The 25,891-nt window shown below is 45.9% G+C and overlaps 1 protein-coding gene and 1 pseudogene across 3 annotated transcripts in view; one reads left to right on the forward strand and one right to left on the reverse strand.

The window, feature by feature from the left end:
* Positions 1-25,891, reverse strand: part of CECR2 (CECR2 histone acetyl-lysine reader) — a 151,928-nt gene that overhangs the window by 51,407 nt on the left and 74,630 nt on the right. For all 3 annotated transcript variants that reach the window (XM_059081314.2, XM_067008388.1, XM_059081313.2), the window contains exon 2: positions 10,591-10,685. In XM_059081314.2, the coding sequence (XP_058937297.1) occupies positions 10,591-10,685 (95 nt within the window). The remainder of the gene's footprint in view (positions 1-10,590; positions 10,686-25,891) is intronic.
* On the forward strand, positions 12,544-12,613 carry LOC131767507 (small nucleolar RNA SNORD113/SNORD114 family; annotated as a pseudogene).

Consider the following 25,891-nt stretch of genomic DNA (forward strand, 5'->3'; position numbering starts at 1 on the left):
CACAAACTCGGACTTCCCTGGTGGCGCAGTGGTCAAGAATCCACCTGCCAGTGCAGGGGACACGGGTGCGAGCCCTGGTCCGGGAAGATCCCACATGCCGTGGAGCAACTAAGCCCGTGCGCCACAACGACTGAGCCTGTGCTCTAGAGCCCGTGAGCCACAACTACTGAGCCCACGCACCACAACTACTGAAGCCCGCGCACCTAGAGCCCATGCTCCGCAACAAGAGAAGCCACCGCAACAAGAAGCCCGCGTACTGCAACGAAGAGCAGCCCCCGCTCGCCGCAACTAGAGAGAAAGCCTGCGCACAGCAATGAAGACCCAACGCAGCCAAAAATAAATATAAATAAAATAAATTTTTTTAAAAAAGAAAAGAAATTACACAAACTCTTTCAGAAACCAGAGAAGGGAACACTTCTCAACCCTTGTGCCAAAACCTGACAAAGATTCATAAGAAAGTAAAATTACAGACCAATATTCTTCATAAACATACATGGAGAAATCCTCAACAAAACAGCAGCAAAATGAATTCAGCAACAGACGAAAGAGACAGCACTTCATCACACTTGATGGTGAAAGGCTGAATACTTTTCCCCAAGATCAGGAACAACACAGGAATCGTGGCCGGCACAGTAGTAAGACAAGAGAAGGAAGCTCTTGGAACAGAGAGCCAGGATAGAGGCTGAAACGGAAACAGACTACAGAAACTCCTCAGTCAGTGACAAGACCAATAAACTAAGAAGTGAATTCAGGAAGACTACAGTAACACAGTCAATATAAAAAACTCAATTGTATTTTACATATAATGGCAACAAATAGCTGGAAAATATAAGATACTTAGGCACAAATGGAAAGATGTACAGTAGCTTTGAAATGAAACTATACAATATTCCTGAAATTTAAAAAGATAAACAGGGACTTCCCTGGTGGTCCAGTGGTTAAGACTCCACACTCCCAATGCAGGGGCCAGGGTTCAATCCCTGGTCAGGGAACTAGATCCCGCTCGCCGCAACTAAGACCCAGTGCAGCCAAATCAGTAAATAAAAAATTTTTTTTTAATAAAAGAAGATAAACAAGTGGAGAGATATATATCATGGTCAAAGACTAGGAAATTCAACATTGCTCAAAATGTTCATTTTCTGTAGCAGGCCTTTTTTGGCGGGTGGGGGAGTTGACAAGCTGATTTTTAAATTTGTATGCAAAGAACCCAGAATGGTCAAAACATTTAAAAAGCAAAACTAAAATATAAAAAGGTGGAGGACCCCCCAATTTCAAGACAATCTGGTACTTGTATAAATATAAGACATACAGATCAATGGAATAAGGCAGAGTCCAGAAACAGACTGAACATATATGAAATTCATAAGGAAAAAATGGACATTGATTGACCTTCTACTTCATATCATACACGAGTACTAACTCAAAATGCATCATAATGCCAACTGCAAAAAGCGCTAAAACTGTAAAACTAATAGAAAACCTCAGAGAAAATCTCTTGACATTAAGGTATGTCCTGATTTCTTAGGAAGAAACATACTAGAAAAAACTGATAAATTAGACTTCAACAAAATTAAAATTTGCCCTTATTTAAAATACAGTGTTAAACAAATGGAAAGGCAAGCTACACATCAGGAGAAAACAGTCACAGCCCATTATATATCTAGTCATCAGAGAAATGCACATTAAAACCACAATGAGTTACCACATTAGACACACAGAATCAGTAAAATGAAAAACTGGGTAAAATTCAAATTGACAGATGTCGGCAAAGATATGGAGCAACTGGACTGTTCATGTGTTGCTGGTAGGAGGATAAAGGTCACCGCTGCTTAGAAAACAAGTCAACGTCAATCGTGCTCTCACGCACGACCCAGCGATTCCCGAGAGAAACAAAAAGACATCCATGAAAACATCAGTGCAAGTGTTCACAGCTGCTCTATTCTCAACAGCCCCAAACTGGAGGCAACATACAAGTCTACTACCAACTAGCAGACAAAAAAACTGTGATATATTTTTGCACTGGAATCCAATGCAGACCCCTCCCCTAAAAGGAACAAAGAACTGATACAAACAGCAGCGTCAGTGAGTATCACACAGACCCTGTGCTTCCTCAAAGAAGCTGGACACACAGAGCCCACACTGCACGATCCCAGCCACACACACACGAAATTCTAGAAAAAGTCAAAACAATCTGCATCAATAAAATCAGGTCACTGCGTGGGATGCAGTGGGGTTTTGGGGGTGTGGGGAGGTTAGATTTAGTGCAAAGGGCACTTTCTGAGGAGATGGAAATATATTATCTTGAGCACCATGGTGACCAAGTTTGTGGGATTAGAAATAGGAACCTATTTAATTTTCTAAAAACGGGGGCAAACTATGGCCCATGGGCCAAAGCTGGCCTGAATGTCTATCTTTAGCTTGTAAGCTAAGAATGTGAAAATCATTCTTTTTTAACGGTTGGAAGAAAAAAGAAATCAAAAGAATACTATTTTATGACACAGGAAAATGATACAAAATTCAAATTCCAGATTATGAACTTCTAATAAGACACAAGCCACAATCAGTCACGAAGCACTGCTCTGGCCACTTTCGCACTGGGATGGCAGAGGGGAGTAGTTTAGACCATGCCACCCACACAAAGCCTAAAATGGTTATTCTCTGGCCCTTCGTAGAAGTCTGCTGAGCCCAGTTCTGAGACATGCAAACCGCAACATTTAAGACATGGGAAGTAGCCTGGGTCAATATCCACTTCCTACTCTACACACGTAGATGTTTCTGATATTTACTAAAAGCTCAAGACTGTTCTAAGGCTATCATAAGTGAATTCATTTAACCTCACAATAAATTTAGTAATGGGTATGGTTATCATTTCCATTTTACAGATGAGGCAAGTAATGCACAAAGAGATTAAGGAACTTAGCGCCACATAACAGGTAAGCCTTAGAACCGAGAAAGGCAAGCATTCATCTGTCCAAAATCCTCTTTCCTTAGGGTGGGATGAAAATAAAACTTCAGAGAACAGGAGCACAAATTCACCCTAAATGTACGTGGATACCACTGGAGGGACAGAATAACCATCCCTTTCAATGGAAAAAGTAAAATTCATTGTGATGTTTTGTCTGAGTGATCACCGCGCAGGTGTATTCCGTTTGTACAAATTCACTGAGCTGTATGATTAAGCAATGTGTCCTTTTCTGTATTATAATATATCGCCAAAAACAAGTTTTCAAAGGGCTGAAGCCTGAGCCTCACTTCAGACCAATTAGTTCAACTTGGATCAACCAGACCCCAAACTTACTTGCCCATTCAGAAAGTTTTTTATTTCATGTATACTTAGCTGTTCTTAACACAAATAAAATTACAGATTATGTTTCTGGCAATGCTCTGACACCTCACAGGTATGATATGAAAAACGGTGGAACCGTCACTTGCCTCCCTGGCCCAGCACAGAACAGCAGGACCAACACTGCCACCTGCTGTCCCCAAGAAAGGGGGACGAGCATGGGGGCACAAGGATCACCCCTCCACAGGGCTTGAAGGCCCCCCCACTAATTCTGCTTCTGTCCACCCGAGGCTCACAGTTTCCTTCGACAGCAAAAAAGTCACGGAGGCAGCTGCCTGTAAAAGGAAGGGGAAAAAACTCTTCTCTCCTCCCGGTTACAACACTGTCTGAAATTTTATGACATTTATTTAACTAGGGTCATTTTCTTTGGTTTTTTAAAATAAATTAACCTCTTGTTTCAAAAGAAATCATTTAGGAGTAACTGACACAGCGTTGTCATAAAGAAGAAACTAGTGTTAAGAGGCCTGCCATCAGCACCAGGGAAGGCGGGCAGCTCTGCACCGTACCCAGAAGCAGAAGGGCTGGGGGAGGACACAGAAGACAGGGTGACACAGCGTCTGCAGGTGTCTGACGAGCCAGCACAGCTTGATGAGACAGACACATTCTGAAATATTAAATGCTATTTGCACCTCTAGGTACACACGTGTGAAAAAGCAAACTGTTCAGAACAGCCCACTCGGCACCCCATCTTCAGGAGGGGTGGGGTTTCTGCTCTATACTACCTTAGGCGATGCTTTATAACTTTTTAAAAAATTTTATTTATTTACTTTTGGTTGCATCGGGTCTTCGTTGCTGCGCACAGGCTTTCTCTAGTTGTGGCGAGCGGGGGCTACTCTTTGTTGCAGTGCGCCAGCTTCTCATAGCGGTGGCTTCTCTTGTTGCGGAGCACGCGCTCTAGGCACACAGGTTTCAGTAGCTGTGGCACGTGGGCTCAGTAGTTGTGGCTTGCAGGCTCTAGAGCGCAGGCTCAGTAACTGTAGCACGTGGGCTTAGGTGCTCTGCGGCATGGGGGAATCTTGCCCGACCAGGGATCGAACCCGTGTCCCCTGCATCGGCAGGAGGATTCTTAACCACTGCGCCACCAGGGAAGCCCAGAATTTATTTTTTTATACTGTTAAAATCATTAATTTTATGTAAAGATGACAGAAAACAAAGAGTCAGAGTTAGAGACTCAAACTTCAGATTCTACGAGGGATGAAGATCTGGGCTCCTGATCTCTCAATTCTTTGTAGGGATTATTCATCTTCTAACTGGCTACCAAGTCTCTGGATGTTTCCTTCCCTGTAAAACAGGACCCGGTTAGCCTTTGAGGGGATCTCCCTCTACCTCTTCTTCATAGCCTCACAAGAAGACTGAGGAAATGAAACATACCAAAGTGAAAGTAGATGAGTGATGGGAGAAGCCTGCATGGAAGCTAAGAATATCCTGTAGAACACCCATTATTTTCAAACTAATTGTTTTTTTATAGAGGATATTATCAATGGAAGTACATTTATAGTAGAGGCTAATGGTAAATATGGGAGAAAATTAAACTAGGAACAAGTTAGTTATAGCCATTTACTGAAACAAAAGGGAAAATCAAAACCTCTTGTTGATAATTCATTTATATAGGATCACATGTGACTATCCCAAAATCAACTGGTTCTTGTCCAAAAGCCTACCAAAACAGAGCACTTACGATATGTTGTTAATAATTAAATACACATGATTAGATGCAAGCATAAGCCTTACCGCCAATATGCACTTTTCCTCTGGAGAATACAGTCACTATTAACAAACAAAAGCACGTGCAACAGGCCCCCCTGGGGTTCACAGCCTTGCATGGCGGGCTCTCCCGAGTGGGGCGCAGCCCATCTGGGGCTCACTCCTGGTCACAAAACCGGGCAGGCGAGGGCACTCCCGCAAGCGCGCCAGGTCACAAGAGGAGACACGGCTGGGCCGAGAGGGCCGCACAGAAACAAAAGACCTGGAGGCCCTACAGCTGCCAGGGCGACTCTGCCAGCAGCCTGAAGGACCCTGTGTCCCTCCCCAGCTAGGCCTCCAGACATGCCGAGCAGGGCCCCCGACAAGCCACGTGTACACCCACAAAACCGACTGATACCAAATGCAGCTTCGGCTCTTCGGCCTGTGAACCGTGCTAAGCGGCCACAGGAAGCAAACATACAGCCCCCCTGAGGGCGGGCCCGGGGTGGCCACGGTCCCAGCAGCACGGCCGGTGCAACAGAGTCCTGATCCACAGACACTGATGTTTAAAGCTGCTAAGTTTTAGGGTAATTTGTTACATAGCAGTAGATGACGAATACAGCATGCAATAGGCAGAAGCACAAACACGAAAAGGAAGGGGGATGATAACCTAGAACATCAAGAGAATCAACTTTAAAAAATCAAGGTCAATAAACTGGGCAGGTTCAAGATACAAACACAGGAATATGTTAGGAATATCTCATACTCCACACTTGGAAGTACTTGTACGCTGTGTATCACTCAACTCTTAGCAGCAACACCAGTTAAAGTAACCCAGGAATGGATCTGACCTACAGGAACAAAGCTACAACGTTTTACTGAGCAACATCAGGACTTTTTTTTTTTAAATATATTTATTTATTTATTTTTGGCTTCGTTGGGGCTTCGTTGCGGTGCGCGGGCTTCTCATTGCAGTGGCTTCACTAGTTGTGGAGCACGGGCTCTAGGTCTGCGGGCTTCAGTAGTTGTGGCACACGGGCTCAGTAGTTGTGGCTCACAGGCTCTAGAGCACGGGCTCAGTAGTTGTGGCACACAGGCTTAGTTGCTCCGTGGAATGTGGGATCTTCCCAGACCAGGGCTCCAACCCGTGTCCCCTGCATTGGCAGGCAGATTCTTAACCACTGTGCCACCAGGGGAGTCCCACAACATAAGGACTTTAATCAAAATAAGGAGATTCCTTACGGAATATGACAAGATTATATCATTTTCTGGAAGAACTAACAAGCAGGATTAGTTAAGAGCAATGGTATCAGAGCCGGCAGGTACAGCCAGGAACAGCCGAGAGGAATCTCATGTGTCAAAAACCTGGTAAAATGTCAAACAGACACCACATGCCAACCAGGAAGGGAAGCTCTACTCCATGGATGGTATGAGCCGACTCTAGCTATTCAGACCTCCAACCGCAGCCTGGCCCCCGTCCCCACCGTCACACAGAAGGCAGGCAGGCGACACCTGCCCCGCAAATTTTAAATGGGCGTTTCTTAAGCTTGATCATCAACCAACACACCCATGGAAGACACGGCCTAAGTATGTACCAGGAAATTCAAGTCCACAAAACACAAATGTGCGCAGTAAGGTTGGAGAGACAGCCTGTCAGGCAGGAGGCACCGAGTCATCACCTTCACCCCCAACAGGCCTTCATGACGGGCTTGCCTCTGCCCTCAGGCCTGATCTACTCACTCGATCCTTCCTGGTCCCCCGCCCTCCCTGCCCTCAGGATCACACCCCCAAACTCGCCACCCAGCCTACAAGGCCTACTAGCTCCTACTCCTGTTGTGCTGCGGCCACAGGTTTCCTCGAATGGCTGTGCATGCCAGAGACGAGCAGGGAAAGAAGGTGAGCAGGTAGGCCAAGCAAGCCCCACAGACGCAGAGTGACAACCAGCCTCTGTGTCAAGAGCCACCAGGCAGGCTGGGGCCCTGTTTTCCCTCTAGCTGATCAGTGTCTTAGATGCTTTCTAAAAGCTACAAACTGGGTTTCAACATGAAGTCTCATTTTAGATTTTTGGGACGAACCAAAATTTAACACTCAGGGGCTAATAAGACTTTGGACTTTGCAGCTCAAATAAATCACAACTCTGAACCACATGGGACCTTCTGTTCTGCAACCCCTAGCCTCTTCTCCAGGGCGTCAAACCCCAGACACCCACCTTCCTACCTGCAACTTTGGGGGGGTCCGTCCTTCCTTCACTCACCCTCTTACTGGGCTCTGTAATATAAGGGCACTGGCTCAGGAAGCACCCCATGACGGCTCGGTCCACGGCCCCTTCTCACACAGGTCGCGTGCTCTGTGGATGTCACAGCACTTGCCATGGCAACTGGACACACTCTGCAGTGGGGCCCAGGACTGAGGGTCCCGAGGGCATCTGCCCTCCACACCCTGGCCAGAGCGAGGTGAGGCAAACAGACCCCCTCGGACACTGATGGTCATGGGTGAAATGGAGCAACCCCTGGGGTGAGCGGCCTGGAAATTTATTTTTTGAATCTTAAGTGGGCATTTCTTTTGATGGAGTGACTACACTTGCAGAAATTTAAGAGTATGATTCACTAAGCTGTGCAAACTTTTATGTCCAAGGCTATGTAATATAGCATGTTTATAACAGTTAAAAGCTGGGCACAAATGTTCATCTACTAAATCGGAGTATTTGACAATCCCATTTAAAGAAAAGGTGGTTATAAGAAAAATTATCATTGTGATGAAAAAACTGAAAGATATGGGGGCTTCCCTGGTGGCGCAGTGGTTGAGAGTCCACCTGCCGACGCAGGGGACGCGGGTTCGTGCCCCAGTCTGGGAGGATCCCACGTGCCGCGGAGCGGCCGGGCCCGTGAGCCATGGCCGCTGAGCCTGCGCGTCCGGAGCCTGTGCTCCGCAACGGGAGAGGCTACAGCGGTGAGAGGCCCATGTACAGCAAAAAGAAAAAAAAAAAAAAAAAAAGATATGAAAAAGTGAAATTATATACACAGTATGACTACAACTGCTTAAAAACCACACAAACTCCCAGGTTACATCCCAAAAAGAAAATGGGAAAAAATATAGTAAACCCTTTGTCATGGTGTTTCAGTGGTAAGATGGTAGATTTCTTTCTACTCTTTGTTTAGCACGACAGCCTGGACGCCCTGGGGACAGTCAGCACACTCGCGGAGAATGCAGGAGAGGACGCCTACAGCCCGGAACAGGCAGAAGTACAAACACGGAAAGGAAGGGGGACGATCACACACGCACGCACACACACGCACGCACACGCACACACGCACGCACACACGCCGAGCTCCGCGCTGGATGCAGCAGCAGTTCGTCAACCCCTCACTCACCTTGTTACCACACGTCTACCCCAGCCCTGACCGGCACCCAGGAGTGGATCCACTAGAAGAGAACCATCTCAGACCCTGCCTTTTTTTTGCCCGTCTGAAAACTGTAAAGCATAACACCCCAGACCTCTGCCTGCACGGGGAACCCCATCCTGTCTCAGCTTCCCGGGAGGTGGCCTCACAGTGCAGCTCTGTGTGGAAACGTAGTAGCGAGAGAATGTCCATCAACTCTAACAAAACAAGGGACGAGGCCTTATCAGGAAGATCCTTGAGTTGCTGACAGAGATGAAATCTTGCTCCGAATTTCTACCTATCTCAGTGTACCGGACAGCTGTGTACTTGGCAGCTACGGTGAGAGGGGGCCCAAAAGCTCCACATTAGAAATGATGCCAGAGATCCGTTCGGTAGATTATTCCTCTCTGCCCGCGGACGCCGCGAGTGGGCATCGCTGACGCCTCGCCACCCTCCACCGCCGTCGTGTCTGAGTCAGAGTCACCCAAAGAGCCCAAGAGCTGCGGAAGCGCTTCATCGGAGGTTTGAGCTTCGAAACAACCGACGACAGTCTGAGGAGCCATTCTGAGCAGTGGGGGGCGCGCACGGACTGTGTGGCAATGAGGGAGCCAAACCCCAGGCGCTCCGGAGGCTTCGGGTTTGCCCCGTACGCCGCTGTGGAAGAGGTGGGCGCAGCCATGAAGGCCAGGCCACACAAGGTGGACGGAGGAGTTGTGGAACCAGAGGGCCGTCTCAAGAGAAGATTCTCAAAGACCTGGCGCCCACTTAAGTGTGGAGAAGATTTTTGTTGGTGGCATTAAAGAAGACACTGAAGACCATCATCTAAGAGATTATTGTGAACAGCACGCGAAAATTGAAGTGATTGAAATCATGACTGACCGAGGCAGTGGCAAAAAGAGAGGCTCTGCTTTCGTAACCTTTGATGACCATGACTCTGTAGACAAGACTGTCATTCAGAAATACCACAGGTGATTGGCCACAACTGTGAAGTGAGGAAAGCCCTATCTAAGCAAGAGATGGCTAGTGCCTCATCCAGCCAAAGAGGTCGAAGTGGTTCTGGAAACTTTGGTGGTGGTCATGGAGGGTTTTGGTGGGAATGACAGCTTTGGTCGTGGAGGAGACTTCAGTGGCCGAGGTACCTTTGGTGGCAGCCGCGGTGGCGGTGGCCATGGTGGCAGCGGAAATGGCTATAATGGGTTTGGTAACGATGGAAGCAATTTTGGAGGTGGTGGAAGCTACAATGATTTTGGCAGTTACAACCATCAATCTTCAAATTTTGGACCCATGAAAGGAAGAAACTTTGGAGGCAGAAGTTCTGGCCCCTATGGTGGTGGAGGCCAATACTTTGCCAAACCCCAAAACCAAGGTGGCTATGGTGGTTCCAGCAGCAACAGTAGCTATGGCAGTAGCAGAAGGTTTTGATTACTGCCAGGAAACAAAGCTTGGCAGGAGAGGAGAGCCAGAGAAGTGACAGGAAAGCTACAGCTTACAACACATTCGTGAACTCAGCCAAGCAGCACAGTGGAGGCAGGGCCTAGCTGCTACAAAGAAGACATGCTTTAGACAATACTCATGTGTATGGGCAAAAAAACCCGAGGACTGTATTTGTGACTAATTGTATAACAGGTTATTTTAGTTTCTGTTCTGTGGAAAGTGTAGAGCATTCCAACATAGAGTTTTAATGTAGATTTTTTTTTTTTTTTGCACCCATGCTGTTGATTGCTAAATGTAATAGTCTGATCATGACACTGAATAAATGTATCTTTAAAAAAAAAAAAAAGAAATGATGCCACTGTTTATGTGAACAGAAAATACATACCCCAGGGGCAGAAATACAGTAAAAATCTAGTTTTAATTTGTTAGGCATCATTTTACCAATGGTGAAAACAAAGATCAGAAAGAAAGCCCTACACTGAGAGAACACATTCCACACTTGAATATGGTAGCTGGTGGACCCAAGAGTAAGGGATATAGATTTCTGAGAGTGAAATGAAGGCAAGAATTACAATAAAATGAAAACTCAGCTGCAGAAGGAGCCAAACATGGGACCTGGGAACCGTGTGTAAATACACTGTTACATCTTGGCCGGTGACCTGCTCTGGTTTATTCCAGGAGACACGAAACATCACTAGGACTGGTTGATTCCTTCCCTCCGCCAGAAACAGTAAGATTGGGGTTACTCACGTGATATCCCTTCGCTGATAGCAGCCCTGAAGTAGGCAGGCGATCAGGTCGCTGATAAACTCCACGTCATCTCTGTGAAGAGCTGCTTCTAACTCCTGAGGAGGAGAAGGAGAGGGATTGAGAGCTCAGACATAGATGTAGATTTCCTAACAGCCAGCAGCTCGTCCCTTCCAGGTTGCCACCACACCACCGCTGCCGTCACCGTCACGGGCCAACTGCCCTCCTTTTTGGTTTTGCAAGAGTTTACTCCCCCACTGCTCCTTACCAAGCTCCAGCCCTTTCACCTGCACACACAGACACCTCTTTTTACAAGTCAATGCCAGCACAGTCATAAAAGAGCTTAACTTATATAAATATACTGTTTTGCTTTCTATTATTTTGCAAGAGTGTAAAGGAACAAATATGTGATTACTCAGAAAGTATTCATTTATTTAAGAGTTTCAACAGGTAAAACGACTGCAGCAGCTTTCCAGAACCATGCTGCCTTGAGCAGCAGCGCTAGTAGTAGGAAATGAGTGACCTGTGGCCCCCACAGGCCTGAGGGAAGGAGGCTGCCAGAGCCAAGGCCGAGCTTACATCACCTGAAGAGAGGTGAGGCTAAGGAGCTTAGCCGTGCTAAGGGGCTAATCCCAGGGAAGGGGTGCGTGCTGTCCTTGGGGTTTAGGCAGAGAATGCCAAAGATTTAGCTTGACTTCGCACATACTCTAAACAAAGGTTCGTTAAGAAGCTAACAGGGACAAGAGGTGACAGCGTGGAATTTTGGGAGATTCTATTCCCTTCTCAAGCTCGCACAGTGAACCAGTGTTTCCTGAGATGATGGAACATGCCCCAGTCACCAGCTCCCGGGATGCCAAGAGGGCCCACGTGTGGTCCACCAGGATGCCGTCTACCCACCGTGCAAGCCACCTCCCAAGGGTCCACTACACTTGTGGTGTGGCTGGCTCATAACCAAAATTGCGAGGGTCTTATTAGTGGTTTGGAAAGCATGAGGTGTGCCAAAGATGCAGTTTCTGCCCACACCAAGGACCGGGCAGTGTACACAAGAGGGGGCCCACTTCTACTGTAAAAATGGTAAAGGTCTTTTCAAAGCTATTTTAATCATTCCGTTTATTATTCTATGTTTAAAAGTTTCTAAGTTTGTAAACACCCACTCCGAAAACCTCACATGACAAAAAACTGCTAAGCACACCAACTGACAGAAGCAAACAAAATACAAACTACCCTGAGAAGGAAGGGGCATAGATGCCTTGAAAGCCCAGGTGAGCGAAACTCAGAATTCAAAGACAAGGCCCAAGCGTGAAAACCTTGTGCCTGCCCTACATACAAATTTGGCAATGATGGGCATGTCTGTTACAGTGGCTCTTATTCTTCTATTAGCTCACTGACTCCTTTGGGCAGAGAGCTCTTTTCTACATTCCACCGACGAAACACAACAAGGATTTGAACTATATTTGGTCAGAATTCATTTATTCAGCAAACATTTCCGGGGCACCCAGCACTTCCTGAGCCCTGGGGAACTGGGGGAGGAGACGGAACACAGCACCTCTGGGCACAGAACCGGTGCTGGGGGAGGGAAGGGCGCTGCTCCCGGGGCCCAACACCCGGGGAGGGGCTGCACATGGGGCGGGTGGGCCCGGCCCTCTGTGGAGAGAGTGGGCCCTGCCCGGCGGCTGTGGCAGAGGGTTGGAGATGAGGCCACTGCAGCTCGAGCAACAGCCCAGAGGAGACTCTGAGGGACTTAGCTGAATGAGACGGACAGCAGGAGGGGAGACACGCACATCCAGAGCCCAACAGGAGTACAGGAGGGACAGAGCAAGGGAAGATTCGGGCTCCTACTGAAGCCCAGTCACACTGGGCACGACCCCAAAGGACCCTTGAAGCACAAAGTCCCAGGCCACCTCATTCAATAGATTAGCCAGAATTACTGACGCTAGAACCGAAGGAAAACATCCACAAACCAATGATGGGAATGTGTCATGAACCAAGAATTATGATTAATACAATCTGTGAATCTGAGGTTTAAAAAAGGAAAGAAAAAGCTGTTGCACTGTATTTTCTACCGGCCTCAGAACCCAAGCTCCATTGGTGATTCAACCATTGTTTTCTTTTTTAAAATATTTGTTTATTTGGTTGTGCTGGGTCTTAACTGCGGCATGCATGTGGGATCTAGTTCCCTAACCAGGGATCGAACCCAGGCCCCCTGCATTGGGAGCACGGAGTCCCATCCACTGCGCCACCATGGAAGTCCCCAACCATTGTTTTCTTAACATTATCGGCAGAAAGTGAAGACTAACACCCCTATCTACATTTGAAAACATTATTAAATGACCTGTTCTATCCAACTCTGGCGGAGAGTCTAAATGGCACCGGTGAAAACTTGTCCCCAGTGAACCTGGGCTTGCCCTTCTGGCACAACCATAATCTAGGCAGCCACTGGGAAGGCGGTTACGTATGAGGCTGTGCACCAGGGATGCTGAATCAGCTCTTCCAAGGGGAACTGGACAGGCTTGAAACGTCTCTCAAATAAGTACCGAGAGGAGCTCTGATATTATGAATGCAATCCCACCCCCTGCCTCCCATTTCACCCACGGGATACGGTGACTCACAAACTATACAATTAAGTCACAAAATATACAATTGGTTTTCACATGTATTTCTATGATATTGTGCTTCATAAATCAGAAGCTACCGAGAAAACAAACCAAAACAGATGCAGGCCCCTGGTAACCTGTGAGGTGCACTTTCCCCTCTAGCTCAGCAGGGCTTCACCCACACCACTGGTGGACAGTCCGAGGAAGAAGGCACTGCCTCTGGACAGCCAGCTGTCCTCCCCTGCAGCTGCCACACGGTGACCAGGGCACCGGGCGCAGCCTGGGCACTCACAGCCCTGGGCCTAACGTCACAGAGAGACAGCGGAGGAGAAACAGGAGAGAAATTTCAATCCTGCTGAACAAAGAAAAGTGCCGGCTTATCCGTTAAAATGTTTTCACTTCAACGGATAGAGTTTCAGATTTGCAAAACGTGAAAACGTTTTGGAGCTGATTCAGAACAATGTGAATACACTTAACACTCCTGAAAACGATGGTAAATTTTGTGTCTTTTACCACAATTTATTATAGAAAAAAAAAAAACCTTTATCACATTAAAAGTTTCCCTGTGCAGGGGTTGTTGTGATGATTTAAATGAGGCAATGCTTATAAAAGCCAGACCAGCCTGGCACACAGCAAATGCTATATAGCATGTGAGCACAGCAATTATCTCATCTTCCTTAAGTGGTGGTGTGTAGAAAAAAGCAGACTGAAGAGATAGAAAGCGGTCTTTTCAAAATTCAGGTTTCTGAACAACAGAAATTCAAACTCTTAATACATGGCCTGTGTGCATGAGCCAATAAAACTATCTCCAAATCCAGTTATTCAAAACTTTACCACATACGCCTTCAGCCAGGAGCCTGAGGCTTAGGCTAAGGCAACAAGAAATAAACACCCTTCAAGCGCCCCACCCCCACTTTCCTCCTCCCCTTTTGTATTTCCTTTTCACTGTGGGCACTGAGCTGTGAGCACAGAAATCTGAACTTTGCCAAGATGCTCTGGGGCGGGGGCGGGGGGTGGTGGTGGTGATCAGCAAATCAGCCGAGAAGGGACACGAGAAGGGCTCCTGGACTCCCGCTCTTCCGAGGGGCCGGAGGGAGGACAGGGCTCGCCCTCTGTGCAGCTGGCGGCACAGCTCATTAGGGACGGGCCTGTTCGGCACCGGCACACGGCCCTGCCCTCGGGACCTGGCGGTGGCTGCTGGGAAAAGAACCCCAGGGTGAGCCAGGGAGGGGAAGGGGGCCCTTAGCCTATGTCGTGGAAACTCTTCGCCGCAAACAGGGAGAACGTCCAGAAGAGACAGCCAAGTGCACCACGGGGAACACAACTAACTCTCCTTCCACGCGCGGCCACCACTTAGCACCTGTTCTCAAATGTCACTGCAGGGACTTTCTACTGTTTGATCTGCTCCTGAGCCCCCTACAAGTCTTCTTTAATCTTTTGCAAAAGAAGGTGGTAAAGAGAGAACAACTTTCTTTCCTTCAACTTCCAAGGAAGGATGAAGATCACAGAGCTGCACCCTCCAGGCACAAAGATCCCGCTGAGTGTACCTAAGGAGGGAAAAAGGGACTAAGGAAAACAGCCATATGTGCTGTATTCGATTTCAGAAGGTTACAAATCTTTCTCACCTGCACAGGAACCAACTGCAAGGCAGGAGGGGTCACAGTCAAAGACAGGGGCTTCTGGGTGGGCCCCAGAATTGCACTCACACAAAGGAGACGCACAGCAGGCCCTCCAAGGACCGTCCCAGCTGCTGTCCATGAGAGACTGCCTGGAGAGCGGCTTCAGCCTCCAGAAGGCCTCCCTGACTGGCAGCTGATGCTTTCTAACTTGATATAAGTTAATTTAATCCCAAAGGCTGCCCGGGCCAATGCAAACCGTGCGGTATACATCAGCCCAAGCGGGTTACCGCTGAGGATCCCCAAGGCGCTACCCCAACGCCCTCCCCATGGCCAGCAGCTCTGCACCGCGGCTTCGCCGCAGACATACCTTCCTCCCGGCAGCCCACGACATGGCTATCACTGGTTGTGATGCTGGGGAACAGAAGAAAGGAAACCATGTAACTCCCCTCAGATAGGACTGCTACCCTAGAATATTAGATTAACTGGAAAATACTAATCAAAGCAATAAATGTGTAAACCTACAAGAACGTGATTTTCTAAAAAGGGGTACGTTGCCAAAACTGGCTCCAGAAATGTTTAAAAAGGCTCAGAACTTTCATGGATCTTCTCCCACAAGAAAGCCCCCACGATACACAAATAATTCCTGAGCACTGAAGAGATGGAAGCTTCTCAACACGTCCTCAAAGCTAATGCTGAATGAGCAGGGCCCTGTAGCCCCTACAAGCCTCAGACCCAGGTCGGCATCTGGACTTCACCCCAGAGACTGTGCCCCTCAGGCCCCACGGGCACATGGACGCAGCGTAGCTTCCTAGAGAGCCGGGTTTACTCTGATTGTTTTGTTTCCATTGTTGTTGCTTGTTGTTTCGAAAGATTTTTTAAACAGGAGATTTCATCAGACAATTTATGCCTAAGCTACTTCAGACGGTAGAGCTCTAGACCCCTGAGGTTAAGCAACCCTACTCCCTGCTCACCATTGGACTGGCTGGAAATTATTTTAGGTGGAACCAATGAAATGTGGGGAGAGAAGCAACAGTCAAGGCTGGAGGGTTAATTTGGGCACGGTTTGCAGGACACAAGGTAAGAGAGACCCAAGGTGAGAAGGTCCCAAGCCCAGCCCAGGGAAGACGCCAAGGGGCCAAAACCAGGAGGACGTCAGTGAAATGGAAAGGATGGGGTGAAACGGGAGCATTTCAGGAGCAGAGTCAATGAGATTTGCAACTAACTGTAGGTAGAGGGCAAAGGACGGGAAATTTTAGGTAACAAGTTTTAATCCTGCGTCTCCCGCCCCTCAACAAAAGATTATGGGATCGCTAAGTGATAAACAAAAAAGGTGAACGGAGGCCGGGTGGGAGGGACAGAGACGACAAAGTTTAAACCGGGAAACATGCTGGTTGTTGGTATGTGACCACGGCCAGGTCTCCTGAGAGCAGCACAGGAAACTGCACGCATGACTTGGGTGTGTGGGGCCCTCCTGGCCGGTCCAATCAGCTAGCCCTCCGTGGTCACGTGACAGTGGGTGTCACAAGCGAGCGGTGCCCCTGCATCTGAAGACACGCTCCACGCCAGGCTCTGTGTGCAGTGCTGAGGGTGCCGACAGGTCTGGAGACGCCCCCTCTGGGAGCCTCACATCGGGGAGGGGCGGGCGAAAGGAGCGGCAGTCCCCATTCCCAGCTGCGGCCGCAGGACGGCGGCGGCCCTAAGAACGAGCACCTGAAGAGCGCCTGTGCCCAAAGCGCTCGGGCCTCGGGCCTCCGCTGAGGAAGGGCCACACTGAGCAGAGAGAGAACCAAAGGCAGGAGCCCCTGGGGGCAACCAGGCTGAAGGATGAACGTGCAGCTGAAGGTTTGCAGAAATGCCTGCCAGCAAACAACGAGGAGAAATCTAGGAAGACAGGACAAACTAGGAATGACCAGGATGTGGTTATAACTGAGAAAAGAGTTCCTAATTCTCACTGGGAAAAGATAAAGAATGTTCTAACCAATCTGCATGCTATCTAAAAATGTCCCCAGGTAAAGAACTGGGCTGTGTTGACCCAGCCCCGTCCCTGGTGGGGCAGGACCTTTCATCAGGCTGGGGAGAAATCACGCCCTCTTCTGATTCTCAGCTCCCTGACCAGTACCTGAGCCTGGGTGTTAGGAAGGTGGTGTGTGTTGAATGGCAGGTACCAATCCAATTTTAAATAAACAAACAACAAGGTCCTACTGTATAGCACAGGGAACTAAATTCAGTATCCTATGATAAACCATAACGGAAAAGAATATGAAAAAGAATGTATATATATACATATAAGTGAGTCATTTTGCTGTACAGCAGTAATTAACACAACGCTGTAGTTCAACTATACTTCAATTAAAAATAAATGTAGGGCTTCCCTGGTGGTGCAGTGGTTGAGAGTCCGCCTGCCGACGCGGGGGACGCGGGTTCGTGCCCCGGCCCGGGAAGATCCCACATGCCACGGAGCGGCTGGGCCCGTGAGCCGTGGCCGCTGGGCCTGCACGTCCGGAGCCTGCGCTCTGCGGCAGGAGAGGCCACGACAGTGAGAGGCCCGCGTATTGCAAAAATAAAATAAAATAAAATAAAAATAAAAATAAATTTAAATAAATAAACAAAACGCCATCGCAAGATCCTGGGCCCACTGACATTGTTAGGGTTCTGAATCTACAGAGCTGAGCACCAAATCGATCACCTGAAAGGACTCACAACAAAGCCAGCTGCAGCCTCAGCAGGACCTTTAGGAAAGGAACACCTGAGAAGCTGTGCAGCAAAGCAGGTACAATGCTTGCTGGGCGGAGGCAAAGACTCCTCAGCAAAATTCTCTCACAACAGAGTTATATAGCTTGTTAATACTGACCGAGTTTCTTCTATTACATGACACTCGCTCAACAGTTTTATTTTGGGGTAAGAAATTAAGGAAGAGACAATAGCTTGAGACAACCTCAGTCAATGCCAGTTCTGGATGCCTCCAGAGGTCACTGACTGAATCATTTTACAAGCAGGCAAAAAAAAAAAAAACCTGACAACGATTCCATAATGGCTCTGCAGGTGTGATAACAATTACAAGTGTTGAAAGTCACCTTAAATAGAAACATACAAAGGGCTTATGTTGTAATGACCATGATTATATACCCACAGAGCAACTAAAAACCACACTATCTTACTATTGAGTGAATAGGGACTTGGGGCAAATTTTTCAGAAATCAGAATTAAAAGCAGATTCAAAAAGAGAGAAGTGAGGTTGAAGTATTCTAGAAAGCTGTTCTTGAGATCTCCAAAAGTGGTTCTAGTGATGATGAAGAAATTACTTCTGCAAATAAGGATGGGGAGAAAAAGCAATTAGTTCTAAACTTAAAATTCAAATGTTTATGTAAAATCCCCAACGTCAAATCCCCAAACAGAAATTTGACTATTTCATCTGTCATTAAATTTTAAATACACTATGATAAATAAATAGTCCCAAAGTTTTATTGAATCATCTCATTGGGAAGATGGGGTATCGCCTAAATTTAAGCATATGTGGGAAGTTTTCATGTTAATACTACTATAAAAGGAACTGAGTCAGAATGCATAACTCCCGCTCCTTCCACTTTACCAAAAAGGAAGACACCATTAAAGTTTGGAAAGGAGGGACTTCCCTGGTGGCGCAGTGGTTAAGAATCCACCTGCCAATGCAGGGGACATGGGTTCGAGCCCTGGTCCGGGAAGATCCCACATGCCGCAGAACAGCTAAGCCTGTGCACCACAACTACTGAGCCCATGCACCACAACTACTGCAGCCCGCGCACTCTAGGGCCCCTGAGCCACAACTACTGAGTCTGCATGCTTCAACTACTGAAGCCTGTGTGCCTAGAGCCCACGCTCCGCAACAAGAGAAGCCACCTCAATGAGAAGCCCATGCACCACAACGAACAGTAGCCCCTGCTATCCGCAACTAGAGAAAGCCCCTCACTCAGCCACAAAGACCCAATGGAGCCAAAACTAAATTTTTAAAAATTAAAAAAAAAAAAAAAAAAATGTCGCTGCTACAATTTTTTAAAAAAAGTTTGGAAAGGGGAAAAGGTATGGAGAATAATATTGGACAATGACCTCATTTCTTTTAAAATGTAGCCTAATTGGGTTCACACATCCCTTATTCAACTTTCAAAGAGATCAGAATCACTGCCCACCCCCACCCTACTCCCATCCCATCACAGCCAGTTACTAACAAACACCCTCAGGTTCACTGGGCCTCACTCGAGATGCAGCTTTTTCGTCTCCAGGTCTCTCCTCTTTGTCTTTCCTCCGGTGTCCCCTCAGCCTCCATATAAAAACTGGACTTTTTTTTGATCAAGGTGATTAGTAAAACAAATAAGCCAATATTTTCCAGTCAGGTTTTACCAATGTCTGTAGTAGGAAATGTAAACTTCACAGCAGGAAGGAGTTGAAAGGTTTTATCAAGAAAAAAAAATTGGGACTTCCCTGGTGGTGCAGTGGTTAAGAATCCGCCCACCAATGCAGGGGACACAGGTTTGAACCCTGATCCAGGGAGATTCCACATGCCACGGCGCAGCTAAGCCCATGCGTCACAACTACTGAGCCTGTGCTCTAGAGCCCGTGAGCCACAACTACAGAGTCTGCATGCCACAACTACTGAAGACCACGGGCCTAAACTTCGTGCTCCACAACAAGAGAAGCCACCACAGTGAGAAGCCCGCACACTGCAACGAAGAGTAGCCCCTGCTCGCCGCGACTACAGAAAAGCCCACGCATGGCAACGAGGACCCAACACGGCCAAAAATTTATTTATTTATGTATTTATTTATTTTAAAAAAAGAATTAGGTAGGAGACTTTGGGTTTGATTAAAGATTTTAATGCAAACAACTTGGAGGATGGAGAAGCAACACAGGTATACAAGGTAAAAGAAGACTACGGGCATGAAGAGGACAAAACCAAGACACACTAATCCACGTGCTTGGCGACTACCGTTGCTCTCTGGTGACGTGTGTGTGCAAGTGCCTGGGACCACCAGGGCAGGCCAGGACACCAAACACAATAGAAAACAAACAGACAAATGTTGGAGAGCACTGGTTCAAACATCTAATCAGACTTTTATTCCTCAAAAGCATAATGAGCGTTAGACAAACGTTAACAGCTGGCAAAATTAACTGACATGGGGCCGTGGTGAAGAGGCACCCAGAGCAGGCTCTCCTCTTCAGGAACGCAGAGCAGACCTGCTGGCCAGGTCGCTTCTCCAACAGCATACCAATCGGGAGTGAAAATAAAGGAAGTGGACACCTTTAAAACTCTCTTACTAGTCAAGAAATTTCATCAGCTGTCCTTAAGCAACAAGATTAATTACCGATAGAGGAGGAACCAAGATGGTGGAGGAGAAGGACATGCTCTCACTCCCTCTTGCGAGAACACCAGAATCACAACTAGCTGCTGGACAATCATCGACAGCAAGACGCTGGAACTCACCAAGAAAGATACCCCACATCCAAAGACAATGGAGAAGCCACAATGAGACGGTAGGAGGGGCACAATGACAGTAAAATCAAATCCCGTAACTGCTGGGTGGGTGACTCACAGACTGGAGAACACTCATGCCACAGAAGTCCACCCACTGCAGTGAAGGTTCTGAGCCCCACGTCAGGCTTCCCAACTTGGGGGTCCTGCAACGGGAGGAGGAATTCCTAGAGAATCAGACTTTGAAGCCTAGTGGGAATTGACTGCAGGACTTCAACAGGACTGGGGGAAACAGAGACTCCACTCTCGGAGGGCACACACAAAGGAGCATGCTCATCGGGACCCAGGGGAAGGAGCAGTGACCCCAGGGGAGACTGAACCAGACCTACCTGCTAGTGTTGGAGGGTCTCCTGCAGAGGCGGGGGTGGCTGTGTCTCACCATGAGGACAAGGACACTGGCAGCAGAAGTTCTGGGGAGTACTCCTTGGCAGGAGCCCTCCCAGAGTCCACCATTAGCCCCACCAAAGAGCCCATGTAGGCTCCAGGGTTGGGTTGCCTCAGGCCAAACAACCAACAGGGAGGGAACCCAGGCCCCACCCATCAACAGTCAAGTGGATTAAAGTTTTACTGAGCTCTGTCCACCAGAGCAACAGTCAGCTCTACCCACCACCAGTCCCTCCCATCAAGCCTCTTAGATAGCCTCATACACCAGAGGGCAGACAGCAGAAGCAAGAAGAACTACAATCCTGCAGCCTGGGGAACAAAAACCACATTCACAGAAAGATAGACAAAATTAAAAGGCAGAGGGCTATGTACCACATGAAGGAACAAGATAAAACCCCAGAAAAACAACTAAATGAAGTGGAGAAAGGCAACCTTCCAGAAAAAGAATTCAGAATAATGATAGTGAAGATGATCCAGGACCTTGGAAAAAGAATGAAGGCAAAGATCAAGAAGATGCAAGAAATATTTAACAAAGACCTAGAAGGATTAAAGAACAAACAAACAGAGATGAACAATACAATAACTGAAATGAAAACTACACTAGAAGGAATCAATAGCAGAATAACTGAGGCAGAAGAACGGATAAGTGACCTGGAAGACAGAATGGTGGCATTCACTGCTGCAGAACAGACTAAAGAAGAAAGAATGAAAAGAAATGAAGACAGCCTAAGAGACCTCTAGGACAACATTAAACACAACAACATTCGCAATATAGGGGTCCCAGAAGGAGAAGAGAGAGAGAAAGGACCCGAGAAAATACTTGAAGAGATTATAGTCAAAAACTTCCCTAACATGGGAAAGGAAATAGCCACCCAAGTCCAGGAAGTGCAGTCTGACTCCCATACAGGATAAACCCAAGGAGAAACATGTCGAGACACATAGTAATCAAATTGGCAAAAATTAAAGACAAAGAAAAATTATTGAAAGCAACAAGGGAAAAACGACAAATAACATACGAGGGAACTCCCATAAGGTTAACAGCTGATTTCTCAGCAGAAACTCTACAAGCCAGAAGGGACTGGCACGATATATTTAAAGTGATGAAAGGGAAGAAACTACGACCAAGATTACTCTACCTGTCAAGGATCTCATTCGGATTCAACGGAGAAATCAAAAGCTTTACAGACAAGCAAAAGCTAAGAGAATTCAGCACCACCAAACCAGCTCTACAACAAATGCTAAAGGAATTTCTCTAAGTGGGAAACACAAGAGAAGAAAAGGACCTACAAAAGCAAACCCAAAACAATTAAGAAAATGGTCATAGGAACATACTTATCGATAATTACCTTAGACGTGAATGGATTAAATGCTCCAACCAAAAGACACAGGCTTGGGCTTCCCTGGTGGTGCAGTGGTTAAGAATCTGCGTGCCAATGCAAGGGACAGGGGTTCGAGCCCTGGCCTGGGAGGATCCCACATGCCGCGGAGCAACTAACCCTGTGCGCCACAACTACTGAGCCTGAGCTCTAGAGCCTGCAAGCCACAACGACTGAGCCCATGTGCTACAACTACTGAAACCTGCGTGCCTAGAGTCCGTGCTCCGCAACGAGAGAAGCCACCGCAGTGAGAGGCCCACACACTGCAGCGAAGAGTAGCCCCCGCTCACTACAACTAAAGAAAGCCTGTGCACAGCAACAAAGACCCAACACAGGCAAAAATAAATAAATAAATAAATTATTTTTTTAATAAAAGACACAGGCTTGCTGAATGGATACAAAAACAAGACCCATATGTATGCTGTCTACAAGAGACCCACTTCAGGCCTAGGGACACATACAGTCTGAAAGTGAGGGGATGGAAAAAGATATTCCATGCAAATGGAAATCAAAACAAAGGTGGAGCAGCAATACTCATATCAGATAAAGTAGACTTTAAAATAAAGAGTGTTATAAGAGACAAGGAAGGACACTACATAATGATCAAGGGATCAATCCAAGAAGAAGATATAACAATTATAAATATATATGCACCCAACATAGGAGCACCTCAATACATAAGGCAACTGCTAACAGCTATAAAAGAGGAAAGCGACAGTAACACAATAATACTGGGGGACTTTAACAACTCACTTACACCAACGGACAGATCATCCAAAATGAAAATAAATAAGGAAACAGAAGCTTTAAAAGATACAATAGACCAGATAGATTTAATTAATATTTATAGGACATTCCATCCCAAAACAGCAGATTACACTTTTTTCTCAAGTGCGCACAGAACATTCTCCAGGATAGATCACATCTTTGGGTCACAAATCAAGCCTCAGTAAATTTAAGAAAACTGAAATTACATCAAGCATCTTTTCTGACCACAACACTATGAGATTAGAAATTAATTACAGGGAAATAAAACGTAAAAAACACAAACACATGGAGGCTAAACAATGCTACTAAATAACCAAGAAATCACTGAAGAAATCAAAGAGGATACCAAAAAATACCTAGAGACAAATGACAATGAAAACACGACGATCCAAAACCTATGGGATGCAGCAAAAGCAGTTCTAAGAGGGAACTTTATAGCTATACAAGCCTACCTCAAGAAACAAGAAAAATCTCAAGTAAACAATCTAACCTTACTTACACCTAAAGGAACTAGAGAAAGAAGAACAAACAAAACCCAAAGTTAGCAGAAGGAAAGAAATCATAAAGATCAGAGCAGAAATAAATGAAATAGAAACAAAGAAAACAATAGCAAAGATCAATAAAACTAAAAGCTGGTTCTTTGAGAAGATAAACAAAATTGATAAACCATTCGCCAGACTCATCAAGAAAAAGAGGGAGAGGACTCAAATCAATAAAATTAGAAATGAAAAAGGAGAAGTTACAACAGACAACGCAGAAATACAAAGCATCCTAACAGACTACTACAAGCAACTCTATGCCAATAAAATGCACAACCTGGAAGAAATGGACAAATTCTTAGAAAGCTATAACCTTCCAAGACTGAACCAGGAAGAAACAGAAAATATGAACAGACCAATCACAAGTAATGAAATTGAAACTGTGATTAAAAGTCTTCCAACAAACAAAAGTCCAGGACCAGATGGCTTCACAGTTGAATTCTATCAAACATTTAGTGAAGAGCTAACACCCATCCTTCTCAAACTCTTCCAAAAAATTGCAGAGGAAGGAACACTCCCAAACTCATTCTATGAGGCCACCATCACCCTGATACCAAAACCAGACAAACATACTACAAAAAAAAAAGAAAATTAAAGACCAATATCACTGATGAATATAGATGCAAAAATCCTCAACAAAATACTAGCAAACAGAATCCAACAACACATCAAAGGGATCATACACCACGATCAAGTGGGATTTATCCCAGGGATGCAAGGATTTTCCAATATATGCAAATCAATGTGATACACCATATTAACACACTGAAGAAAAAAAACCATATGATCATCTCAATAGATGCAGAAAAAGCTTCTGACAAAATTCAACACCCATTTATGATAAAAACTCTCCAGAAAGTGGGCACAGAGGGAACCTACCTCAACATAATAAAGGCCATATATGACAAACCCACGGCAAACATCATTCTCAATGGTGAAAAACTGAAAGCATTTCCTCTAAGATCAGGAACGAGACAAGGATGTCCACTCTCACCACTATTATTCAACATAGTTATGGAAGTCCTAGCCATGGCAATCAGAGAAGAAAAAGAAATAAAAGGAATACAAATCGGAAAAGAAGTAAAACTGTCACTGTTTGCAGATGACATGATACTATACATAGAGAATCCTAAAGATGCCACCAGAAAACTACTAGAGCTAATCAAAGAATCTGGTAAAGTTGCAGGATACAAAATTAATGCACAGAAATCTTGCATTCCTATACACTAATGATGAAAAATCTGAAAGAGAAATTATGGAAACAATCCCATTTACCACTGCAACAAAAAGAATAAAATACCTAGGAATAAACCTACCTAGAGAGACAAAAGATGTGTATGCAGAAAACTATAAGACACTGATGAAAGACATTAAAGATGATACCAACAGATGGAGAGAGATACCATGTTCTTGGATTGGAAGAATCAATATTGTGAAAATGACTATACTACCCAGAGCAATCTACAGATTCAATGCAATCCCTATCAAATTACCAATGGCATTTTTTTACGGAACTAGAACAAATCACCTTAAAATTTGTATGGAGACACAAAAGACCCTGAATAGCTATAGCAGTCTTGGGGGAATAAAACAGAGCTGGAGGAATCAGACTCCCTGACTTCAGACTATACTACAAAGGTACAGTAATCAAGACAATATCATACTGGCACAAAAACAGAAACACAGATCAATGGAACAGGACAGAAAGCCCAGAGATAAACCCACGCACCTATGGGCAACTAATCTATGACAAAGGAGGCAAATATATACAATGGAGAAAAGACAGTCTCTTCAATAAGTGGTGCTGGGAAAACTGGACAGCTACATGTAAAAGAATGAAATTAGAACACTCCCTAACACCATACACAAAAATAAACTCAAAATGGATTCGAGACCTAAATGTAAGACCGGACACTATAAAACTCTTAGAGGAAAACATAGGAAGAACACTCTGACATAAATCACAGCAAGATCTTTTTTGGTCCACCTCCTAGAGTAATGGAAATAAAAACAAAAATAAACAAATGGGACCTAATCAAACTTAAAAGCTTTTGCACAGCAAAGGAAACCACAAACAAGACGAAAAGACAACCCTCAGAATGGGAGAAAATATTTGCAAACGAATCAACGGTCAAAGGATTAATCTCCAAAATATATAAACAGCTCATGCAGCTCAATATTAAAGAAACAAACAACCCAATCCAAAAATGGGCAGAAGACCTAAATAGACATTTCTCCAAAGAAGACATACAGATGGCCAAGGAGCACATGAAAAGCTGCTCAACATCACTACTTATTAGAGAAATGCAAATCAAAACTACAATGAGCTATCACCTCACACCAGTTAGAATGGGCATCATCAGAAAAGCTACAAACAACAAATGCTGGAGAGGGTGTGGAGAAAAGGGAACCCTCCTGCACTGTTGGTGGGAATGTAAATTGATATAGCCACTATGGAGAACAGTATGGAGGTTCCTTAAAAAAATAAAAATAGAATTACCATATGGTCCAGTAATCCCAC

The sequence above is a fragment of the Kogia breviceps genome, chromosome 12, assembly GCF_026419965.1.
Source record: "Kogia breviceps isolate mKogBre1 chromosome 12, mKogBre1 haplotype 1, whole genome shotgun sequence".
Lineage (NCBI taxonomy): Eukaryota > Metazoa > Chordata > Mammalia > Artiodactyla > Physeteridae > Kogia > Kogia breviceps.